General features: G+C 35.9%; 1 protein-coding gene across 8 annotated transcripts in view; it reads left to right on the plus strand.

Annotated features, from left to right (window-relative positions):
* Positions 1-24021, plus strand: part of LOC145690748 (uncharacterized) — a 38427-nt gene that overhangs the window by 3827 nt on the left and 10579 nt on the right. The window contains exon 2 of one of the 8 annotated variants that reach the window (XM_081765949.1): positions 8925-9103. The exons of 6 other annotated variants lie outside the window; for them this stretch is intronic. Coding sequence is in view for 1 of the 2 variants with exons in the window: in XM_081765956.1 (XP_081622082.1) it covers positions 15446-16315 (870 nt within the window). In the remaining variant the exon portion in view is untranslated. Of the gene's footprint in view, positions 1-8924; positions 9104-15433; positions 16423-24021 lie in introns of those variants that run through there. One more of the 8 variants, XM_081765956.1, reaches the window with a different exon arrangement.

Consider the following 24021-nt stretch of genomic DNA (forward strand, 5'->3'; position numbering starts at 1 on the left):
TGCCATAAATGATGAAATTGAAGTAGATTTCAAAATATCACTGCAGACAAAGTTCAAGGTGTGTGTTTTACATAACAATGATTGCAAATGGAGATAATTTCTTCGACAAGAGAAAAAGCCTTCTGCATATTTGCTGCATTATCACCAGTGAGAACAAAGGACTTGCTGGGGTCGTATTTTTCAATGACCTCAAATACTTGATCTCTAATGCACTCAGCAGTGAGACGGTTACCTTTCGTGTTGATAAAATGAACAAATATTGGATGGGGTTTGTAATATTTAGGTTGATTATTCTCTCATTACGAACATTATTCCATCCGTGACATTGAAGGTTTAGATACTTCGAATTTTCTAGCTCTACACACAGCTGTGTTTGTATTTCATTAAACAAGGTATAAAGTTGTTCCTCATTGTGGCCCACCCTCCCCTATATAAAAAAACAGGGTGATACTGAACTATATCAAAAAACTTTAGGAGCTGATTCCTCACATCAAAATAAGAGAAAATCTTCATATGAACCTATGGCGAAAAGTTCATGGATGCACATTAAGTTCTAAAGTCGGCGTCTCATATAGTCTCGATGCTACAAAGGGATTATAAACTCCAAACCATCCATTAGAAACCGGAAACGTCGCTAAGGTACGGTTAACATTTTCCCTTTTGGCCTTGTAAGGTAATTAAACGGCCTTTCGATTCAAAGTGATTTTTTTTTTGTTCCTACTTACTCCAATTCGTTTCCACACCCACTCAAATAAGTAAGTATATAGCTTTAATATACCTCCCGAGAAAGAAAATAACCAGCAGTTACTTCCAATAATAAGGATATATATATATATATATATATATATATATATATATATATATATATATATATATATATATATATATATACAATGTTTGCCATTTGACCTTACACCAAATCAGTTAGAAGCTGCTGTAAAAATACTAATTTCTAACGGTTAATCAGTTAATACAAACCGCAGTACTTCTTACAGTACGTTACTATAGACTTGTTTATGTAGTATGTGGGAAATACTCGTACTAACGGGGCTTTACTAACGTTAGTACAAGGTTAACTGTAACTTGGGATTTAAGTATGATTGAAATAGAATGTCGTCAAAAAACCTACCTGAATGGGCTCTTTTATTTCTGAAAAAAATGTAGATAATATATTTCTGAACGAAAAAGTTATACTTCAAAGGGATATATTTGCTTTATTATGAAAAAATTAAAAGTTGTAGTGTGTCAATATTGTTTGCTATGAACACAACTCCAAACTTTATTCTTGTGCGTAATGTTTTCCAGATTCGTTAAAAGCTGTACTTCAATAATAAAACTTCCAAGGGAAGGAATAGCGAATTATTGTTAGTATAACTCATTATTTCCTTTCGCAATCTTCATACCTTATGTTATGATACATCAATCAATGTTAATTGCAGAAAAAGCAGTACCTTGCAGAATTTTTTTTTTTAATTAAAAGACCACACAACTTTTGATCTTTAGACTTCTCGAAGAAAAATCAATAAGTAAATAACTGGAAATCTAAGGATTTCGTTAGCTACAGATACAAATGTGGTCAGAGCAACAGTGGTCTAACTTGAGAAAATAAAAACTAGATTTTGCTGAGATCGTTTGATGATGTTATTTCTTTCCACTAATAAGGTTAGATAAAATTTGCATCTAAAAGTATGGTTGAAGTTGCAAACTTCCTCTGTATAGCGAAATTCTTTCTTGTATATGCACAACAATGGTGCGATCCCAGACAGCGAACGAGACATCAGCATCACGTGTCACAACAACAAAAATGACAGAACCAAATGTTGACAGTGGTTCCTAATGAACCAAAGTACCCTAACAGCGGTTTCTAACGAACCAAAGTGCTGTAACAAGAATAACAAAATCGCAGAAGGAAGAGGAAAAATAGTGTTAATTATTATGGGTTAAAAACTGTCGGAACAAACAAACACAGGCGGAAAATTCGTATTCAGAAGTGGCAAGAAAGTAGAAAGACAGAAAAATAGACTGCCCTGTGGTTATATTTTTTCCCCGCAGAACAACGTAATGCAGTTTCCAAACAGTTTACAATATTTGGGAGTTTAGAACACTAAATGCTTATAATAGTGAATGTGTAAAAGTAACTGCCGTGTAAAGAAGTAATTCAGGCAAGATGTAAGTAGAAGTAACACACATGCGAATATTACATTTGTGTAGATGGATCCGATAAGAGAGTTTACAAACATATATTATTGATTTGCTTGGGATTAATGGTCAACTTTCTATAGCAGTGCAAAGAAAACAGTTGAAGGAACACTAATATCAGATGGTCGTAGAAAACATAGAAACAGACCAATTAAAAAGGTTAGCATCAGTTCAATTTAGTAATAGAGCATAATAGTTTTTGTTTCCGTAAATTGCAATATTGCAAGATTTCAGCTCGACATAGACAATATTTGCCAGAAGGTTTAAGTATAACGAGAGATATAATTTGTATGTTAGCTCAGTAAAACGAAATCATGATTCAGACGATTTTGTTAGTGAATATGTCTATAGATGAATATGCATGCAATTCTATCCATCACGACTCTGGAACTCACTAAAGAAATAATAAACACTTCTGACCAGAGTATATATACTTGTTTATAAAAACTAAATTATAGTGTTACTGTTTCGACAACTTAACGTTCTCTTCATCAGACACTAACTGAAAGAGATATCTTAGAGCGTAGATATTTATACAGAAAGTGAAAGACCTTGTGTGCATGGGAAGCTACCTGGGTCGTACTTCCCCGGGCGTCATCTTTCGGCCACCTTCCCTGACTTAATTACCCTCCCACCTGTGTTTATCATTTCCAGACACACCTGTTGTTTATACTTGACCAATTGCCTTAAAACTTTCTCTTAATCTTTCTCTGATGCCTATTGGATATAAATAACAGACTATACTACATACAACTGATTATCAATACAGCAATATAAAAATATATATAGACAAAAAAAATTATAAAATATAACTATATAAAACTATATAACTATATACAATATTAAACTAAATATAATATTAAATATATGAATATAAATTACATATAAATATGTTCAATCTTGTTTCTTCACTTCAATTTGTTCCAAAAATTTATCCCATGGATCATGTATTAACAGTCCACTTGTCCAGTTCATTAATTTGTCACTTTTCTCTTTCTTTATCCTTCATGCTTCCTTCCATTTCCTTATCATTGGTCTATTCTCCCTTTCTAGTCCCTTTACACCTTTCTAATCTATATCATACCCCGTTTCTTTAACATGTTTATATATGGCATTATTTTCTCTCTTAAGTCTCACATCATCCCTACGTTGTTTAATTCTCTCCCTAAGTTTTTTCCCTGTTTCCCTTATGTATATCATATCACAATTCTTATACGTCACTTTATACACTACACCTTCACCTTTCTCACATATCTCCTTCGTTCTACTTTTCGCTTTCTTAATCACTTCCAAAATTCTTCTTCCTCCTTTTCTGTACGTCTTCACACCACTTCTTCTAAGTAAGTTCTTTAGTACTTCTGTCTTCTCCCCGATGCTGTCTATCTCGTGTCTTTTGTTCTTTTCCTCTGTCTACATCCTTATCTTCTTTCCTCTTCAATTCTGTTCTTCCTTAACTTCTGTTTGTGGTACCCGTTCTGCTCTAGTAAGCTCTAGAACTTCTCTATGTCTTCCTTTTTCTCCTCTTCAGTATGTATTTCTTCTATTCTTCTCTCCATATTCCTTATGAAGTTTCTTTTGGTGCTGTAATCCACATCGCTTCTTTCGTGACAGTAAACTCCTGCCGCACATTCTTTCCTGTACCATTTTTTTGTAAATCGTCCATCTTTTCTCTCTATAGTCATGTCCAGGAAGTTTATAATGTTGTTGTTCTCCAATTCCATTTCCAGTCTTACCCCTTTTTCTTCATCCTCAACCTAACTAACTAACTCTATGGCCTATGGAACCCGGAGGTTCAGTGCCGTGTTCACAAAAGCTCTCCACTGACTTCTATCCTTAGCTAATTGGATCCAGTTTCTACTTTGTATTCCTATCTCTTCGAGATCCATCTTAATATTATCCTCCCATCTGCGTCTAGGTCTTCGTAATGGTCGTTTTCCTATGGGTCTACCAGTCAAGACTTTGAAAGCGTTTCTACTTTCTTCCATTCTAGCTACATGACCTGCCCAACTAAGCCTCTTAGACTTGACGACCCTAACAATGTTGGGTAAACCGTATAAACTATGTAGTTCCTCGTTATGAAGCTTCCGCCATTCCCCATTCTCGTTCCTCTTGGGTCCGAATATTCTTCTCAGGATCCTGTTCTCAAATACTTTCAGTCTATGTTCTTCCCTCAGAGTAAGCGACCATGTTTCGCAACCATACAGAACAACAGGCCTGATTATCGTTTTATATATTTTAAGCTTTAAATTCCTCGACAGAATTCGCGACGACAAGAAATTTTGAACCGAATAGTAACACGAATTCCCTGCTGCTAGTCGACATTTAATTTCTTCGTGAATATGATTTTCGTCTGTTAATATTGATCCTAAATATTTGAAAGTATCCACTTTATCAAAAGTATTATTTAATATTTTAACGCCTCCACAATTTGCCGTATTACGGTCCCGACGCACTTCCATGTATTTAGTTTTCTCTGCATTTACTTCTAAACCCATGTCCCTGCAAATTTTTCCAGTTGTCTCTTTGTTCCTCTCCATACTCCCAAACAGTCATCCACGTATCTGCAAAACAATATTAGGTTTTTTCCACCTTCTATCACATTCTGCTCCCATCTGTTCATCACCAGTTCTGACAACACTCGACTTGAACCTATACTCAGTCCTTCCTTGATCTTGTCTAGTTTGTTCCCTATTGTACAAAAACTATTGTCCCATAGTACTTTCAAAGCTTTCACTATTTCTCTTCCTTCCAGTCTCTTATTTCTTTCCCTTTCATCTCTTCTTCTATGTAATCCCTCTCTATACTCGGAAACATTGCTTTAACGTCAATACTAAACATAATTGTTTTCTCCTTCTTATTTCCCATACATTCTAACATTTTTTTCACTTCCTTCGTATTCTTTACTCGATGACTCTCTTGACCTATCCGTATCTCTTCTGCTATTTTCCTTAGCTCTTATTCTAATGGTTCTAGACAGTTTCCTCTACAGTCCAACACTAGCCTTAGCTTAATCTCTTCCTTATAAAACTTTGGGAATCCTTTCATCTTTGGAATCCTTCCTTCTTCTTTCACCAACTTTTTAAACCCTTTTCTTCTTCCGTTCTCAACCACTTCCTTGAGTACCTCATTCTTAATCTTCTTCTCTCCTATGACTTCATACGTTTCATCACAAAGTTCATCCAATTTTCTTATATTGCTGTATTTATAATCAGTTGTATGTAGTATAGACTGTTATTTATATCCAATAAGGATCAGAGGAAGATTAAGAAAAAGTTTTAAGGCAATTGGTCAAGTATAAACAACAGATGTGTCTGGAAATGATAAGCAGAGGTGGGAGGGTAATTAAGTCAGGGAAGGTGGCCGAAAGATGACTCCCGGGGAAGTACGACTCAGGTGGCTTTCCATGCACACAAGGACTTTAACTTTTAGTATAAATATCTACGCTCGAAGATATCTCTTTCAGTTAGTGTCTGATGAAGACAACGTTAAGTTGTCGAAACCGTTACACTATAATTTAGTTTTTTATAAACAAGTGTATATACTCTGGTCAGAAGTGTTTATTATTTCATGAATACTCAATTCAAAATTTTATCTCTTTTCACTTGTCATTTAGTAACGTGCAAAATATGTGATTTACTGGAAATAAAAATTTCAGTTGTAAAAGAAGATTCTGAAGTAGCAAAATTTCAACAAGAATTAGACATATATTTGGTTGCACAATGTATATAATGATATGAAAAACATGTAGTGTATTCTAAAAAGAATAGTTCTGTAAAGGTGATAGCGTTCAATTTAAAGCACGCTCTTCCGACCCCTCATCTACCATACTGGTGAAGTGTTTTATAACAGACAACTTTGGACATATAACTTCTGTGTTTATGTCTGAAACTCAAATTATATGTGTATTTATGTATGGTCTAAGATTAATGATAGGCATGTCGCTGAACGGGTTATGTCATCTCTATTTAATTATTCTTCTAACAATCCTCAAAATAATGATAAAATAATTGTATATTCCTATAATCGTTATACTCAAGAAATGAACATATTAATGTGTTTCCGATTTATAATAATCATAAAGAGTTGATGAAAAAAATAGAACAAAATGCTCTTGTAAGGTCACTATTTTTTACCATGTGGTAGGAACTTTAGACAAATAGAAAAGAAAATGCTATTACATTTTTTTTTATATTCCAGTTGGGTGTCAAAAACTTATAAGAGATACTAAGGCAGGAAGGAAAAAATAATGAAACTGAAATGCAACAGCGTAATTTTCTAAGCGCAAAGCCACTAACTGGACAGATAATTAATCGCAAATGCACAGAAGATAATAAAGAAAGCTATTGTTTTCATACCATAACAATGTTAAGTATTTCTCATAAACAACCGTGGGAGTAAATAATAAAGTATTGCCTCTTCCAACACAGAACAGATCCTTATTTAAGTCCTCTCAAGGTGAAAAGGGAATAGAAAAGCACATTTCAGTTACAAAATTTCAGCCAAAATTTACCAAACCAAAGCCATCAAATCAAAAATATCCTAAAGATATCAAGGATGTTAAATATTTCTCACCTATTTATCATTCACTTTACGGCAGTTTCATTTCTGGAGCGTAGCAGGAAAATCAGGACCATCTTTTTGATATTCATGGCCATATATAAAATGTGTAATCTTCTTGATTATTTCTGCTGAATCTGTGTGCGTGTCGTTACATGCAAAAGTCTGCATTTTACTGAATAAAAAAATTTTTACTTTTCACATGTAGAAACAGAAGATTAGTCTATAATTGATGCAGCTAAACAATCCTCTGGTGGCTTAATAGGAAGCGGAACATTATTGAAGAAAACCACTTCTATCTTTGTTACATAAGAGGTATATTTCAACATGTGCTTCCAAATAACTGTGGTCTTCCGGTTGACCTGTTGAATAAGAAAGCGATGTTGCAGATTTCACTTCCTTATTTATTGATTATTCAATGTAGTCTAGGCAGAATGACATTGCGTGTTTGTGTGAGATCTTTTTCCCGATTTTTGAGTTCTGCCATAATTATTTTTCCTTATTTGTTTTCATTGTTCCACTGCTTTTCGTTACCTTTGATCTCTTTTTCTTTATTTTGTTGATAGGGGATCGCTAATTCAGAAAGCACTTGAATAAATTATAAGCCTTCTCACATTTTGTGACACATGATCCTTGGAATCCTGAACAGCCGATCACCAGCAGTTCCAGAGAGTGGTACAAAAGAATAACAAGAACATTCGATCATTTGTGTGCAGTGTGCATAATTATGCTTTTTAAAAAAAAAATTAGGAAAAGGATCAATTTCATAAACACCTACAATTCTGACGCTAGACAGGAAAACGGCGCGAAATGTTATACACGGAAGTCCAATGCTCCAGAAAGAAGGGGAACAAAAAAGGGAATTATAATAAAGTGAATGATTTTTCGTATGATATAATTAAAAGGAAGATTGATCGATTTTATAGCAAGGGGCAATCGCCACGGGTGAAATGTTCAAATTTTCAGAAAAAGAATTTTGCTTTCCCTAGGAGGAAATAATATTCCAAGAGCTTCCCAAATAATTTATTTTATTTTTGTGGTCTGGAAAAGAGGAATCTAGTGATAGAATTGTTGCTTGGCAGTACAGATAGCTGCACAAACTCCATGAACTTTGAATATTCTGCTACGATATTGTTTTTCTGGATGAGACCTGGTATACACCCATGAGATGGTACGGGTGAAATATTCGTCAGCGCGAGGGAAGCGAATCATGGTGCTCCATACAAGAACCAGTGAGAGATGTGTCCCAAAATTTTCTATATCAATCGGCTAAAATCATTGGTGACTGAGAAACCGATACTAATAATGAAATTGTATCAAAGGTGTGCAGGAATTGCTTATTAAAAAACTTTACAAAAACTGTGTCATTGTCACGGATAATGCCAGCTATCATTCGAGTCTACTAGCGAAAGCTCCATCAATGAAGAGAAAATTACAGAACATTGTTTCCTTCATGAAACAACACAAAATGTCGGACCCGAACCCTATTCACATTAAAATTGAATTGGCACATGCAAGAAAATAAAATACATCCATAAAATACATGGTGGATGAACTTGCAGCCACCATGTATTTTATGCTGCAAGTTACAAGTAACAATTCAGTGTACAAGAATTGTTACGCTTAACTCCCTCCCAACTGTACGTCGAAGCCCACTGAACTCGTATGAGCTTGCCTGAAATCTTCTGTTAGAAAGAACAATATATGTCGTACGTTGAGTGCCACTCTGTATCAATTATTGCGAAACAGAAAGGAAAAATTCACTCTTAGCTTCATTTCCCTTTAGTCATCCACACGATGAAAATCGAAGAAAACACATGAACCACGATAGAGATAACAGTCAGAAAAGAGATGTAATTCATATAGGAGATAGTAACGACATTGAGTAACGTATGTCACTCTATTTCTATGTATATTACTAAGACATTTGGAATTAGTACAAGTGTTCTTTCAGAATATCACGTTATTATACCTGCGTTTCAAATTTTATATGAAGTCACAAAAAACAATTAAGTCTAATTTCATGGTATGATCTTATTTTACTCTTAAATATCACATATTGTTAATATTGTATAATTTCCATAATGAAAAGGTGTGTTTGAATCAAACATGTTATGTTCCATGTACATACATATCTACTCAATACGTCGTTTGATTTTTATATTTAGTTTGATAACCACAGACGGATCTAAAGATGGCGGAGCATCGTTCGACACCACCCGAGCGATAATGGTTCCAGTGTTGCAAGAGCCTGTTAGAAAAAATACTGAGAATCTGTCATTGCCGCCTCCAGAAGTACACCCTTGATCGATCTGTGCCCATATCGGATTACTTTAATGCTTGTTATGTTAGTGATATTATTATTAGATTAATATTAACGTAATATAAGTTTAGCGATAGTAACAATATGTCACCAGGACACTAGACTCGTGGTCTTATGGCTTGTTTGAGATGTAGTTTATGAATGCGGTACAATAATTCTCTTGAATACAAAGGAAGCCTGTTGGAAACGAATTGAACGCACAAATATAACAGTGTTCTAATAAAAACTATTTCGTAGGATATGATTGAAATGATCATATATCTGTCAGTTCTACAACGCACAACAAACAACTTTGCATTAGAAAGTTCAAGAAATACTATAGGACACATTACTCCAAACGAAATTGTTTTTTCATATTCCAAGGAAAACCAAAAGACATCAGTTTCAAGTTGGTTTTTCTCTGATTTTTAAAGGAATGTACTTTAGACCACTGTTGTGCTGATCACTTCAACTAAATGATAACTTTATAGTCTTTTCGATAGATGAGCATATTCTTTGAAACACATACCAATCTCCTCAACCTGCTTCGAAACACTCTGTGTGATTTTTCATTCTTTTTCACTCTTGGTTTAAGTTTTCTATTATGATATGTATATATAATGTGTGTCTTTGTGTGAGAGTGTGTCTAGTAACGGCGTCATTGACAAGTTTTTAATGTAACAAAAAATAAAAAATGAATCTTTATTATTTTTACTAATAACGTAAACTTTCATTTTTCTATTTTTGAACATAATTTATTTTAAATTCATGATACCTGTAGCATTGAATCAGAAAAGTTTCCTATAAAAAGGTGTTTTTCTGTTGAGCGAGTAACAAGCTGCCACAATTACTTCGTTGCTGCTGCAACTAATCCTTCAAACCTTTTTGCCTTCTGATCAACAGTAAAAATATTTAAGGTCTGAATATCGTGATTCCATTTTTAATTTCTTTGCAATTTTCTGTTACATCTTTGATCCTTGTGTTATTTTAGTGCGTCATGACGATCTCAGAGAGCTTTCCACAGCGTTGTCCCATTTGTTTTTCATCCAACGCTATAATAGTTTAGAATAGTACTCTAAATCTGTAGCACCTTTTGATAGATATTCTGCCACAAAAGTCCCGAGGAGCGCCATAAAAGACTGGCTTAATTTATTGCAAACAGTATATTTTAAAAGGAAGAAAAAGAAGTTTCCACTAGTTTCAAGTTTGTTGTCTCTCATGGTCAATGCAGTTATATAAATCTCACCCTGAGTCACGCACTTGAATAAACTTGTTTTTTTACTATCCATAAATTTGAAGAACATGTTCACAAGCTAGCACTTGCTGCTGGTTATGTTCAGTATTCAAAAGTTTGGGAACTTATCTGGTTGATGTTTTCCTCACACCCAATAATTCGTCACAGTGTGTTGTAACCACAGTTACACAAAATGCAAGTAGTCTCTACAGTGCACAGGAGTTACTCTTCGAGTTTTCAATCCCATATTATAGATCTTTTGTGAGTCAGTAGTGTTGAGAAAGCATCAAAACGAGGTTAATTTTCATTGATGTCTCACCCATTTCAAAACCGCCATCCCAATTTCTCACAATGTTTCTAGAAGATTTAAGTACCTCAATATTCCTCATTTTCCAAGACAGATTTTTTAACAGTCATTATTTTGTGTACAGGTACTCAATAACTGGTCGCTTCATTTCCCGCTGTTCTTCGGTAATGCCTAACTTCAGCACCATTCCGTCCATTTGCGTAGCGTGAAATAAAATGAAATCGCCGCTTGTTACGTGTCGTAACTTTATATATATAAAAATAAAAAAAGTAATGAGAATAGTATTAGAGTTGCGTCTTAGTTTTCTTTTGTTAAAGGGTTAATCAGCGCCGCCAAGTGGTTGGTAGACAAACTATACCAACAGGTATGTGAAATATGTGTAACGCCATTTCATACTGAAGTTGGTGATAGCAAGGGGAAAATATATTTAGTGTAGAATTGGATTCTAAGTGAAATCTACTTGTTACGGCGAGTTAGAGTAGATTTTGTAATGAAGTTTTGATTTTTCACTCTTCTTGTAAATAGAAATTTGATTATAACATTGATGTAAGGTTGTGCAACAAATTTTTAATACTGAATAGGAGGATTTTCAGAAAATTTAATAGATTTTCTGTGAATCTGTGGACGTTTAAATGGAAGGCGGTAAGTCTCATTAGAAGCATATGTTTGTGGTGGATAAAGACTCCATTGTTCAAGATTTGTCAACTTATTGTACATTCGTTGGTTTATTTAATTCGTATAAAGATATATTCGTTCGTAAGAGCTTATCATTTAACCCGAATGGAGAACTTAGTGATATATTTCTTAGTGATCAGTTTTTTTTATCTGATATTTTGCGGCAAGTAATTTTCCAAGTGAAAGAAAGCTTTATGTTATATGGTCTCTGCAATATTCTGATGAATTTAGTAAACTATTGTTTGTCTCTCTGCTTCAGTTTCAAAAGTTAATCAAACAAAACGTGGGGTGATTTCTCGACTGGGATCGCCTTACCCTATGCGACTGTCCATGCTTACTTTGGTAAGGTCACATGAGCACAGCGTAGCACAAAATCACCAACTTCACTATCTAATTGATGTTGAACAGAGAGTTGTTCACAGTTTGTGTGCGAAGTGGAGTACATATTGTTGTGTAAGTGAAGTAATAAAGCTTAAATTTTTCTCTCAGAAACTATTTAAATGAAATAAGTAGTTTAGTGAAAGGTAATTCAGAGGACATTTATTATGAGAGACATCATAAGTAATAGAAGAGAGAAACGTTATTTATCTTTTCGTATTTATATAGCAATAACAAGTCTCTTTTTCAGTATGGAAAGTGCGCGTGGTTCGAACTGGAGTGATATGAATTCAAGTCAGAGCACTGTACCTGTTCAATTGTGTTTAAATCATTTCGAGAATGGAGACCATGGTCAATTTATAGATAAAAATTCCTTTGTAGAAAGAAATAATAGAAGTTCCTCTTCTTCTGAACATTCCTCGGAGTTACGTACTTTTTCTTTTTTAAATGAAAGTGATAGTGAATCGGAGTCAGCTTCCAATGTTTGTGTTCACACTGAAGGAAAGAACAGGTGTAGTTCGTCATTATCTGCGCCGAGCGAGTTGTTGGTTGAGCAAGGTCATGGACACGAATTAAGGAGTGATAAGCCTGCTGTTGGAGCCGAGTCTGTTAGTCAGTGAGTGATGAATCCATTTAAGTTTGTGAGTGAAGAAAAAGAAGAAAATCGTGGGTCTGATGAAAAGTGGAAATTAAATGCGTTTATTCCCTATAGTGTTAATATGAACAAAATTACAATTTTGGCAGCTAATCAGAACTTCTTACATCAAGTGGATAGTATTCCCCATTGTGATGGAATGAATGATATGGTTACTCTTAAGTTCCTGTTGGCAGTGTATCTGATAGTTCAGACTGGATAGTACCCGAAGGAGGCAGTTTTTGTTAGTTCCTTGGGACGGACATCAGGTATGTTCTATAATGAATTTAGTAAAACAAATGTTGGTTACGAATGATTGGAGTGTTATATGCAAATCTCTGTTTGATCGTTTTGTGACTCCATTAGGAAAACAACAAATTTTACGTCTTTATGTTCATTGTTTACAAGAGCCTAACGAAAATGTTATGGAGTATGTACAAAAGGTTACCGATAGTTATGAGGTTTGTACCGGAAGGACGGATCGAACAGCGATCCTTACGAATATAATGGAAGGTATGATACCCGCTCTTAAGTATGAGTTGTTTAAATGCGATACTCCAAATGACTTAGATACATTAATGAATGAAGTGCGAAAGTATGAAATACATTCCAGAAATCAACTTGTATATAATAGCATAATTAGGAATCAAACAGTGGCGGAGCAGAGGGAAGTCAATCCTAGCTTTCGCTCTAGTGTTACATATAGTTCAGTACCAGGTCTGAACAAACTTGGTGGTAGTTTTGCTAGGGTTAATATCTCTTCGAAAGAAAGGGTTAAGCCCACTACTTTGAATTCAAGAAGCCGGATGCAATCCGAGCTAGACCGAGACTCTAGAAGCAATTCTACAAGGGGTGCTCAAATGTTATTGGGTACGAATAAACAGTTTAAAAATAAGGATTTAGTAACTTCTTTCGTTGAAGTGTTTATATTAGGACAGCGTATCATTGGGGTGATAGATAGCTGTTCATCGGTGAGCTTACTCAATAAAGAATGTTTTGAAGAATGGAACCAGAAACAAAGAAATCCTGTTAAGGTTCTGAAGGAGATGTTTACAGGTGTGGGAGTTTCTGGTAAAGCATTGACTCTTACGTCATGTGTTTATATACCTTTAAAATTCAGCAATAAAGTTTATCGGCTGAAATTCTTTTTGGTGGACCGACTAGAGCCGACATTTATCATTGATATCGGTGAACTGAAATACTTGAATGCCCGTTTGGATTTAACATCAGATACGTTGTATTTAGGTCAAGAAGGCATTTCGGTGCCAATCCTATATAAACCTTCTCGTGAAAAATCTGTTGGTAATTTGCAGTCAACAAGTAGCAGTGCCGTAGGAGTTTAAACACGAACTGACAATGGTGCATCCAACTCGGTTTTCAGCTCGATTATTTATGAAAATTTCGGATGTTGGCTTGGATTCTTTAAGAGCCACCGAACGGTGTGTTCCGTCACCGTCATTGAATGACGTCACGATGTCCAGTCCGGACGTTAGTGTGCCCGCTGTAAGAAGTGAAGGGTATGAAATTTGCATATTTTAAGAACTCTCCGAATAATAATCCACCATTTAATAAGAAGCGTTGTGAGAAAGGTCAGGACATTCGTAGGTCGTCGTCGGCGTCGGGCTTAGAATGTGAAGTCAAGTCTCGTTTTCAAAAGATTTTTAACCATATGGAGTCTAGAGACATCAGAGGTAAGGAGCGTCGTGGTGGGCAGTCAACTAATGCCAAGAGTCGTCCAGCGTCGACGTTGAGGAGGAAGCAGCGTCTACTATGTAATAGTCAGGCAGTTGTTTACGAAGGGCAGCGAGGGAAATTGGAGTCGTCTTGGCCGGAGCATTGGATGGTTTTTCAATCGAGGCAGTGGCGTCAAGATAGCCCCAAGGGAGCGTCGCCGTCGTGGGATCGTCGTATAAAATGTGCCAAGGCGTTAGTGACCTGTCCATTAGTTGATAAGATGTTTAGAGGATCAGAACAGTCAGGTAGGTAATCCGAAGAGGCGTCGGAGTGGTTACAGCCATAGGATAACATCAGCGTCGGCGTCGGTGGACTATAATGAGTGATTATAGCTTCCAAACCAGGGACAGTGATCTTGGATTATCGATGAACTTAGGGTGTAGTAAGGATCATCGGTTGATTTCAGAGCGTTGGTTTGGCCGTGTATCGAGAGAGGCGTCGGCGTCATTGATCCAAGGTCTTCGAAGTGATTACTGCGGTGTGGTAACAGAAAACAAATCAAGTAATAAGACTGTCTCTTCGCCAGAGGTTATATGGAAGAGGATTGAGACGTAGGCGTCGCGACGGTATGTGTAATGATTTAGCGTCGGCGTCTAAAATTAGTAAAACGAATTTTTGAATAGAGACTTCAAATTTTCTGATGTTGTTTATGAACCTTGTTCGTCAAGACGCAGCGAACTTAATACACCTAATAATTTATCGTCGAAAAGGGCGTCTAGTGCTAATAGTGTTATGGTTTATCCTTCTGAGCAAGGAAGGAAATATAAAAGTTTTCAGTCAGCTGGTTCATTGATGGGACCAGAACAGTCGTCGGATGTGTTTGGTTTGGAAATCGTCGGTGATTTGTCAGAAGGAACGACGCCGTCGGTATCTAATCCTGCCACCAGTGTTGCCAACCTACGGAAAGAGGACATTCATGAGAGTGGTTTCCGAAATCCAATCGTATCTTGGACACCAATTGTAACAGTTTACAGCAACTTAAACCAACGTCGGTGTGAGGCGTCGCCGTCGGGTTATGCACATGGTCCCAGTGTTACATCCCAGGACTAGGATTTTAATGGAAGAAATTTTTATCCTTTAAGTGCACCACAGTCCATGGGAATGAGTGAGATGGACATGGATCAGCGTCGGTGTGAGTCGTCGTCGTCGAAGACTGCGCAAGATTTCAGGGTTACCATCCTAGATAGTGCGACTAATAGCTTCGTAGATGAGATACGGAAGGAGCCTACAGGTGTACAGCCCTCGGAGAAGTGTGGTCAACTACATTTGAGCCAGCGTCGTCCAGTGGCGTCCGTGGAAGATACCTGCAGTGTATCCGACTCAGAATTAGTGGAACTTAATCCTATAGCCATGCCAGGGAAGAAATCGAGTGTTCTTTTGCAAGATATGTCAGAAAATGGAAAGTGAAGACTTGGTGCGATTGAAATGTCCAAGCAGACTTCTCCGAGTCTCCGTGAGGGAGCCTATAATATTCCGTTGGGCATAAATAAGAATTTTGGATTCCCTAGGAAATCTAATGATATGGATGGATCACCGGTATCATCATTGGAGCATAAGGTGTCAAAGGTCCCACCGATTCTTGGGCAAGAGTCTAAAGATTTAGAACAACTAGAAAGGAACTTGAGTGAATCTAAGAAGAGTGGAGATTCAACTTCGTCATACCCGGTGGCTGGTTTAGCGGAAATTGGTCAGCCATTGGAGTCTTCGTATGATCATCGGACATTGAAAGATGATTTTCCATTACCCATTGATTGTCCTACCATTGTGGGTTCATTTCATGATCCAGGTTTAGGAAGTGCTAATTGGAATAGTTTAAACTATTTTATAGTTGGTCCTGTTGAGGCCAGTTGCGTGTCTGAAGGGAGTCAATCACCATCAAGAAGTAAAATCCAGGTGGAACCAGAGGCGGCCCTATGCTCTGATGGAGGTCGTGTACAACCAGGGATACCCTCAATCTTCAGGGGTTGCCAACATGGGGTAGGCCTATCCATGGTCAACAGTAGCGGCTCTTCCAATTCCAATATGGATGCCACAAGGGTAGACGTGCCCTTGATTTGCAGTGGAGGTCGAGATGATCCTGTACATGTCCGGGTGTGCAGTGGTGATTCTATTGATCCAGTATCGACGGAAAATCCTGATGAGCAGAGTGGTTCCATGTCACTTCATTTTGGAAGGAATGGTTCCAGAGGTCCAATAGGAGAGGTAGATGGTGGTCACTATCCGGATGCTGAGGATGTGGTCAACTTCCGGAGTCAGCGATTTTCTCCGGGGGATTCCAGCCAAGGAGGTGCATAGAGTGCTGAGAGCTTAGGCATGAACTTCCAGCTACGGGAGGAAGAAGTTCATCCTGATCCTGTTCAAGTGGATCCTGAATTTGCCGAGTTGGATCCAAACTTGCAAGGGTACGTAGAACATTTGGTTACGAAATTTCCTAATGTGTTTTGTGATCGTGTAAATCAGATTAAGAGCTTTGAATACACCATATTTCTTAAGGATTATGTTCCCATTAGGAAAAAAGCTTATCCTCTCTCTAGAGCAGACCAGAAAGAGTTAGATAAAATTCTTGATAATCTGATAGAACAATATAATTCAGAAAAGTCAAAGCCAGTGGGCTTTTCCGTTCTTTTTTGGTAGGCAATAAAACGGGGGATAAGAGATTAGTAATTAATTATCAAGGTCTGAATAAGAAACCCTGTATCAATGCGCAGTATACGCCAGGATAGAAGATGTGTTAGCGAGTTTGTCTAAAGGAACTATTTATAGCCACTTTGATGTACAAAAAGCATACTGGATTTGAAACTTTCCACGGAATGTACTCAGTACACAGCATTTTTAACCCATAGAGGCTTATTTGAATTTAAATTTCTTCCGTTTGGGTTAGCTACGGGATTTTATATGTTATCCACGGTTTTAACGGAACCGTTATATCCATTGAAGAATGAAAGAGTCGATTGGTTCTTTGATGACGTTTGTTGCGTTTGCAGAGATATTGGATCGCATAAGCATCTTTTGGAGAAGGTGTTGGGAAAATTTGACGAAGCGAGTATAACTTTATCTGTGAGGAAGACTAACTTGTTTCGCAAGAGGACTTCATATTTAGGGTATGAAATAGAAGGAGGAAATATGTATTTAGACCCTTCTCGACTAGAAGTGATCAAGAAATTACCAGCACCGAAAAATAGAAAGGGGTTAATATCATTGGTTAGTTTTCTCCAATATTATAGTAAGTTCATCCCTCAGTTCCATGAAGTCATAGAACCTATGACTTGACTTTGTTCACCACGGCAGGAGTATTATTGCGGTGCCGAACAGCAAAAGGCCTTGGAGGATATTAAGGAACTTTTTGAGAGTCATGTGATCTTAAAACTTCCGGATTTGGATAAGAAGTTTATAGTCAGCGCAGATGCCAGTTTAAAATCCTTAGGCGGCAGTATTGAGCAGGAAAATGACCAAGGTAGGAAGCGTCCAATTGCGTTCTTTTCCAGGAAACTGAAGCCCTATGATAAAAATAAGCCTATATTTGTTTTGGAGCTATTAGCGGCTATTGAAACAATGGAACGGCTTAAAACATACCTGCATTCGAAATTCGAGTTCGGAGTGGATCATATGGGCCTAGTGTATGTGAAGCGTAACCTGCGGAGAGTTAAGAAATATGGTAGCTTGCTATATCGTTTATTTGCCTTTGATTTTGAAGTCAGCCTCCACGAATATGAATATCTCCGCGGATTTTCTTTCTAGGTTATATGATACTGAAAATTTTGAATCAATGCACTTGGAACCTACATATGAAGAAAAATTACAAACATGTGTATGGCCAATATGTGGGCAATGCCTTTTGCTAGTCAATCAGAGCAAGAGCATCAGGAGATGGACCCTTTATTAAGATCAATCATCGACAAAATAAGGCGGAAGGAATCACTTGATGGTTATAAAATGGTACAAGGGATCTTGTGTAAGAAGACTAAGGCCTATAGTAATCCATACAAGATCTGTTTACCCAAGAAGTTAGCTCCAAATATAATTCAATATTATCATTCTTCTATTTTGCCCGGAAGTTACCTAGGATTGGGTAAAACGATAGGAAAGATGTCCTCAGGATATTCATGGGAAGGGATGCTGGACCAAATAAGGATTATGTGTTATCGTGCGACTTGTGTCAGAAGAACAAAAGTAGTAACAAGAATCCTATGGGTCAATTGATTCCGAGCTATGCTACGATAGTGAATGGATTATGGCATACAGATGTCCTTCGACCAATGCCAGATACAAGGTCGGGAAGATATTATATGATTGTGGGTGATTCATTTCCCGAAATGGTATTTCTGGAGCCTTTCAAAAATCTGTCTAGCCTTGATAAATAAATTATACAAACTGATGTGTCGAAGAGGGTTTCCGTTTGCAATTGGGCACGATAATCATTCAGTTTACACGGCTGCTAAATTTAAGGATTTCCTGTTTAGTAACGGAATCAAGGATGTGCGCATATCCCCTTATCATGCTGCTTCTAATCCGGGGGAGATATATATACGTACGGTAAAGGATAGTCTCAAGATATTCTTCGGAAACAAGCAGAATCAGTGGGATCGAGGATTACACGAGATTGAATTTTCGATAAATAATGCCCAACATGCAGAAACGAAATGTACTACGATAGAAATGGTATTTCCCTATAACGTTTGTGATCCGTTGTATGTAAAATGGAATGTGCCAAGTGCTGATGTGATGAAGAAAAATCCTCAATTGGTAATAAAAGCCTTGGAGAATTTAGAACTATCCTGGCGAAGGAATAAGGAGCAATATAATAAACGTAGGTTATCTACTTCATATCAAGTGGGAGATAAGGTTTTGTTGAAAGCGCAAATCAAGTCGTCGCTAGAAGATAAGGTTACCAAGTCATTATCTAGCCGTTGGACTGGTTCATATGAAATTATACGATTCTTAATTCAGAATACAATAGAAGTTAAAAAAGTAAATGATTCTCGTGATATAAGGAAATCTCATGTGTCATTAACGAAGAAGTATCGGGAGTTAAGACAGTAATTGTGACTTTTTGGAATGCGAAGGATGAGATTGTAAATAATTTTAAAATGTTAAATATCGACATTTTTAATATGTAAATACTGTAAAGTGTATATATATACAAGTTATTAACAGCTGTTTCAATTTGCAGATCTGTATAGGTGATAGTGGATATGATTATGAATGCGCATTATTGTCAGGATCGATCCAATGTTTTGTAAATTTGGTACCTATTAAATTGTCATCGGATGAATAAGATGGACATGTTTGAACACAGCCTTCCAGGAAAAAAATGGAAATTCTGTTCTGTAACTTTAAATATTTATATTTATTCCAGTTTATGTATGTTACTAGAATTATGTATATGTTGTTTATATGGTGGTTTAAGAATATTTTTGTTAAATTGTTGCCATTAATTAGTTTTGGTTATCTAAATAAGCTCATCGTATGGGTTTAAGAATAATCCTAATTGGTTCTGGGTAGGACCTAAGACTCCGAGATACCTAGTAGACTACCCCAAGAGTGATTGTTGGAGTGTATGTGAGAGAATTTAATTATTTTTTAGTTCCTTTAGTTTAATTAGTGGATGAATGATTTGAGAGGATGCTAGTAGGTAAAGTAGAAGGTGGAGGTCGTAGTTAGGAAATAATTTAGACGACTAGACCAACGTGACCCCGACCTAGTTAAGAGTATATATAAAAATATAATAAAAAGTCCTAGATTTTTTATTTGGGGCGCTGCAATGTTGTTACGTGCCGTAACTATATATATATATATATATATATATATATATATATATATATATATATATATATATATATATATATATAAGTAATGAGAATAGTATTAGAGTTGCGTCTTAGTTTTCTTTTGTTAAAGAGTTAATCAGCGCCGCCAAGTGGTTGGTAGACAAACTATACCAACAGGTATGTGAAATATGTGTGACGCCGCTTCATACTGAAGTTGGTGATAGCAAGGGTAAAATATATTTAGTGTAGAATTGGATTCTAAGTGAATCTACTTGTTACGACGAGTTAGAGAAGATTTTGTAATGGAGTTTTGATATTTCGCTCTTCTTGTTAATAGAAATTTGATTATAACATTGATATAAGGTTGTGCAACGAATTGTTAATACTGAATAGGAGGATTTTCAGAAAATTTAATAGATTTTCTGTGAATCTGTGAACGTTTAAATGGAAGGCGGTAAGTCTCATTAGAAGCATATGTTTGTGGTGGATAAAGACTCCATTGTTCAAGATTTGTCAACTTATTGTACATTCGTTGGTTTATTTAATTCCTATAAAGATATATTCGTTCATAAGAGCTTATCATTTAACCCGAATGGAGAACTTAGTGATATATTTCTTAGTGATCAGTTTTTTTTTTTATCTGATATTTTGCGGCAAGTAATTTTCCAAGTGAAAGAAAGCTTTATGTTATATGGTCTCTGCAATATTCTGATGAATTTAGTAAACTATTGTTTGTCTCTCTGCTTCAGTTTCAAAAGTTAATCAAACAAAACGTGGGGTGATTTCTCGACTAGGATCGCCTTACCCTATGCGACTGTCCATGCTTACTTCGGTAAGTTCATATGAGCACTGCGAAACATGTTCCAATGATGTAGCTGTGAATTCCGTATGCAGCATGAATATTTTACCTTTGGCTTTCCTATCAATGGTAGCGATATCCAACTTAATGTTTTTTTTAATGACAGTAATAATTAAAATAATATAAGAATCCACTTCATAACAATACTATATATTAGTTAGTAGGTGTTAAACACTATCTGCTCAATTCATATAGTTTCAAATCCACCTAAATCAAAACAAAATTATCCCTGTATAGTAGCAACTCTGCATTTTTGACATCCTAACTATGCTGTGCTCAACTATAGGAAATCCTATAGAGCAGTTATGTCCGTGTATCTTGCCTCTTGACAGGTATAAGAGATAAGCACAAGCGGTTTCTTAGTGTTCAAAAATAGGCACCATCTTCTCCCTTAACATGCTATTTAAAACAAGTACTGGAGATCAACTATTCCCGGTTTCAACGTTTATCGCCATAAACCAAACCGATAACAGCGAAAATTGTTTCTCCAAGTGGATGTAGCGTCCGTCCACAAGAACGTATTTAATATTTGTTTCTGCGCCATTACTCAAATAAAAACTGGTAAAAATCTACTATTTTTGATTTCTACACTGATCTCTACGAAGAAGCGATAATAGGTAGCGAAGCGGTTTTTGTATATGAATTATTTTTCCACCGTATCTTCCTAGAAACCTCGCAAGCTATTGAAATCTGTACAATTTCCTGTTTCAGTTCTGATTTCCTAGAACAAAAGTTAATAACTAATGAATTTTGTCATACCGATTCATTGATACAGATTCAATGTCTGAAGAACAGGTTCCACTTTCAATCATATTGCTCTACTACAGCTGGAAGTTGTTTCACTATCACTTTCATTTTTTATGTTCAATCTTATAATTTGCAAGTCAACCGTATTTTCACGACTCGTAATGCAACTAACTTGTTCATTCAATGGGAAACAGTTAAACTATATTATAATTAGGTTACAGTAACTAGCACTCTTAGGACTATGAAGTATTTAGTTTTGCAAATGATACCTAAAAGATTGAAAAATTATTCATTAAGAATGCTATTTTTATAATCATTCTACATTGTTGATCTTACACAAGAAGGCGTAACCTTAAAAGAACTGTTGCTACTTTTAGAAGCAAATTCAACATTAAGTATTATTTCTGAATTTCCTCGCTGCTTCACTTTCAGTAGATATGGTCCATCTTCGCGCTTTTGATTATCCTTCTAGAAATCTTTAGAAGTGTATTATTATTATTGGGCTTACGTCAGATGCAGCTGTAATACGCATAGTGAGCAGAATGCGGTAAATTATTATTGTTATAGGATAAGAGACACAGAAGGTCAATAACCACCGCTGTAGCACTCGAAGCAACAATGATCGGTTCGATCATTCGCGTCTTAACACAACATAATAAAACATCGATGCAAACGCTTTGATACGTAGTCTCTTATTTTGAATAAAGGATACATAGGTTTAAAATTTAATAATATGCAAATTTATATGTAGTCCACGTGAATTTCACAAACTTCTGCTGTCGTAGAGGATAAATACTTAATGTAGCCATTGCAGACTTCATGACTGCACTTGGCGACATTAATAATATATGCTTGTAAAATTCCCTTCCAAATGACAGTTCTTCATCTCTGTATTTTGAGTTCCCAGATTTGAATTAGAAATAGTATTTTTTATCTAAATGTCCTAATTCTTTCTTACTATGGTGCGGAGATACTACAGAGTGTGGCTTGGGCAATGGCCTCACTTGCTCCATCGACCTTCCTTATTCAACTTACCATTTTTCAGGACATGTAAAACAATCCAAAGATCAAATCAATTCAGTATTTAGCACAAAGGACTGCGTTTAATCACGACCTCAAAATCAAAAGGATTTTCCGTTAGTATGTTAGTTCATTCGGCGGGGCCCCCATCAAGTGTATCAGGTTTTCATTGACGTCTTTGAGCAATCTACTAAGGTTTTGCGTTCTGAGAAAGTCAGAAAATATGTCCACCGTCACCTAGTGCAGGGTGTGGTTAGTTTCTAGTTATATTACATGTTAGAAACAAGTGAACACTAGTTAAAATTCACAAACGTTTCTATCGAAAGTATTATGTTTGTAATTACGCCGTTAAAGAGTTGCGGTATGTATTGAGGATTCTTATGAAGCATAGGGAGCTACGACAGAAAGTTAAACTGAAGGAAGGAAATGACAATACTACTAAACTAAAGTCCGAAAAAGAAAAATACTCATGGGCCACATTATGAACAGTTTTTCAACTATATGAAAATAGACAAGAAGGAACTCTTTATTATTTTCTAACAGTCGACAAGCATTTACTATGTTCTCTCTTTTTTAGAAAAAGAAGAAAGATAAAAACATTCGTAACTGACACATGGTAAGCAACACAGAAAGAATTATGAGCTCAATCAGACGCAAGTCCTAAGAAAGTATTCTCGTAATTAGTAACTATTCAGATAGATAGCGAATTTGCTCTCAAACTATTCAGCAATAACCAATAGCTAGAAGACCCATTTTTCTTTGATTCGTAATATTTTCTATAAATTTTTCATTACTGTACTTTAAACGCGTGTCATTATTATTATTATTATTATTATTATTATTATTATTATTATTATTATTATTGACAACTCTCCTGTAGGGGAGTTCTCACATTACAAAAATTCCAAACCAGTAACTGTTATTGGAATACACGTATGCAATATTAACATTAGGCTACTGCACGAAATCGACAAAAGGATATCTGTATATAAGCCATAGAACGTATTTTTATTTCATTATATCTATCTCTATTAGAACACATAATCCTCAAAATATTTATAGACCTTCAGTCTTTAAACTTCTAAGCTCGTAGTTAACTCTGAGCACCTAATTCTTTAAATTATCGTGAACATCTAATTCCTTCAACTCTTCTGAAATATTAAATTTTTCTCGTAACGATCCAATAACTTTCATGTGGGTTCTAGTGTGTTTGTAGATGCTCTGAATCTAACATCAAGGATTCCTCCGGTACATTCCAAGCCTTGTAACCATGCCATGTTTTAACTTCAACTCGCCAACGTTTGAGAAATCGTCAAAGAAACCGCTAATTTTATAACTTCCTAAAGTATGGATTTTTCTTTTAAATAGTCGAAATAGGAAATTCATAATAACTTCAGAAACTGTAATCTAAAAGTAGCGGGAGAGAATTATCCAACAGAATTAAAACCAGGTTAAAAAGCATTGAATCCTGGCAAAGAAATAAGCCGGAACATCTATAGAAATACGCTGCAGTTGTATTTCTTACTAACGAATTTTTTATAAATCCTTCTTATTGTTTCGACTTTTTTCTATGTGTATCAGAAACCATGTTTATTTAACTACAACCA

This window comes from Thermobia domestica, chromosome 7 (genome assembly GCF_964235325.1).
Source record: "Thermobia domestica chromosome 7, izTheDome1.hap1.1, whole genome shotgun sequence".
NCBI lineage: Eukaryota > Metazoa > Arthropoda > Insecta > Zygentoma > Lepismatidae > Thermobia > Thermobia domestica.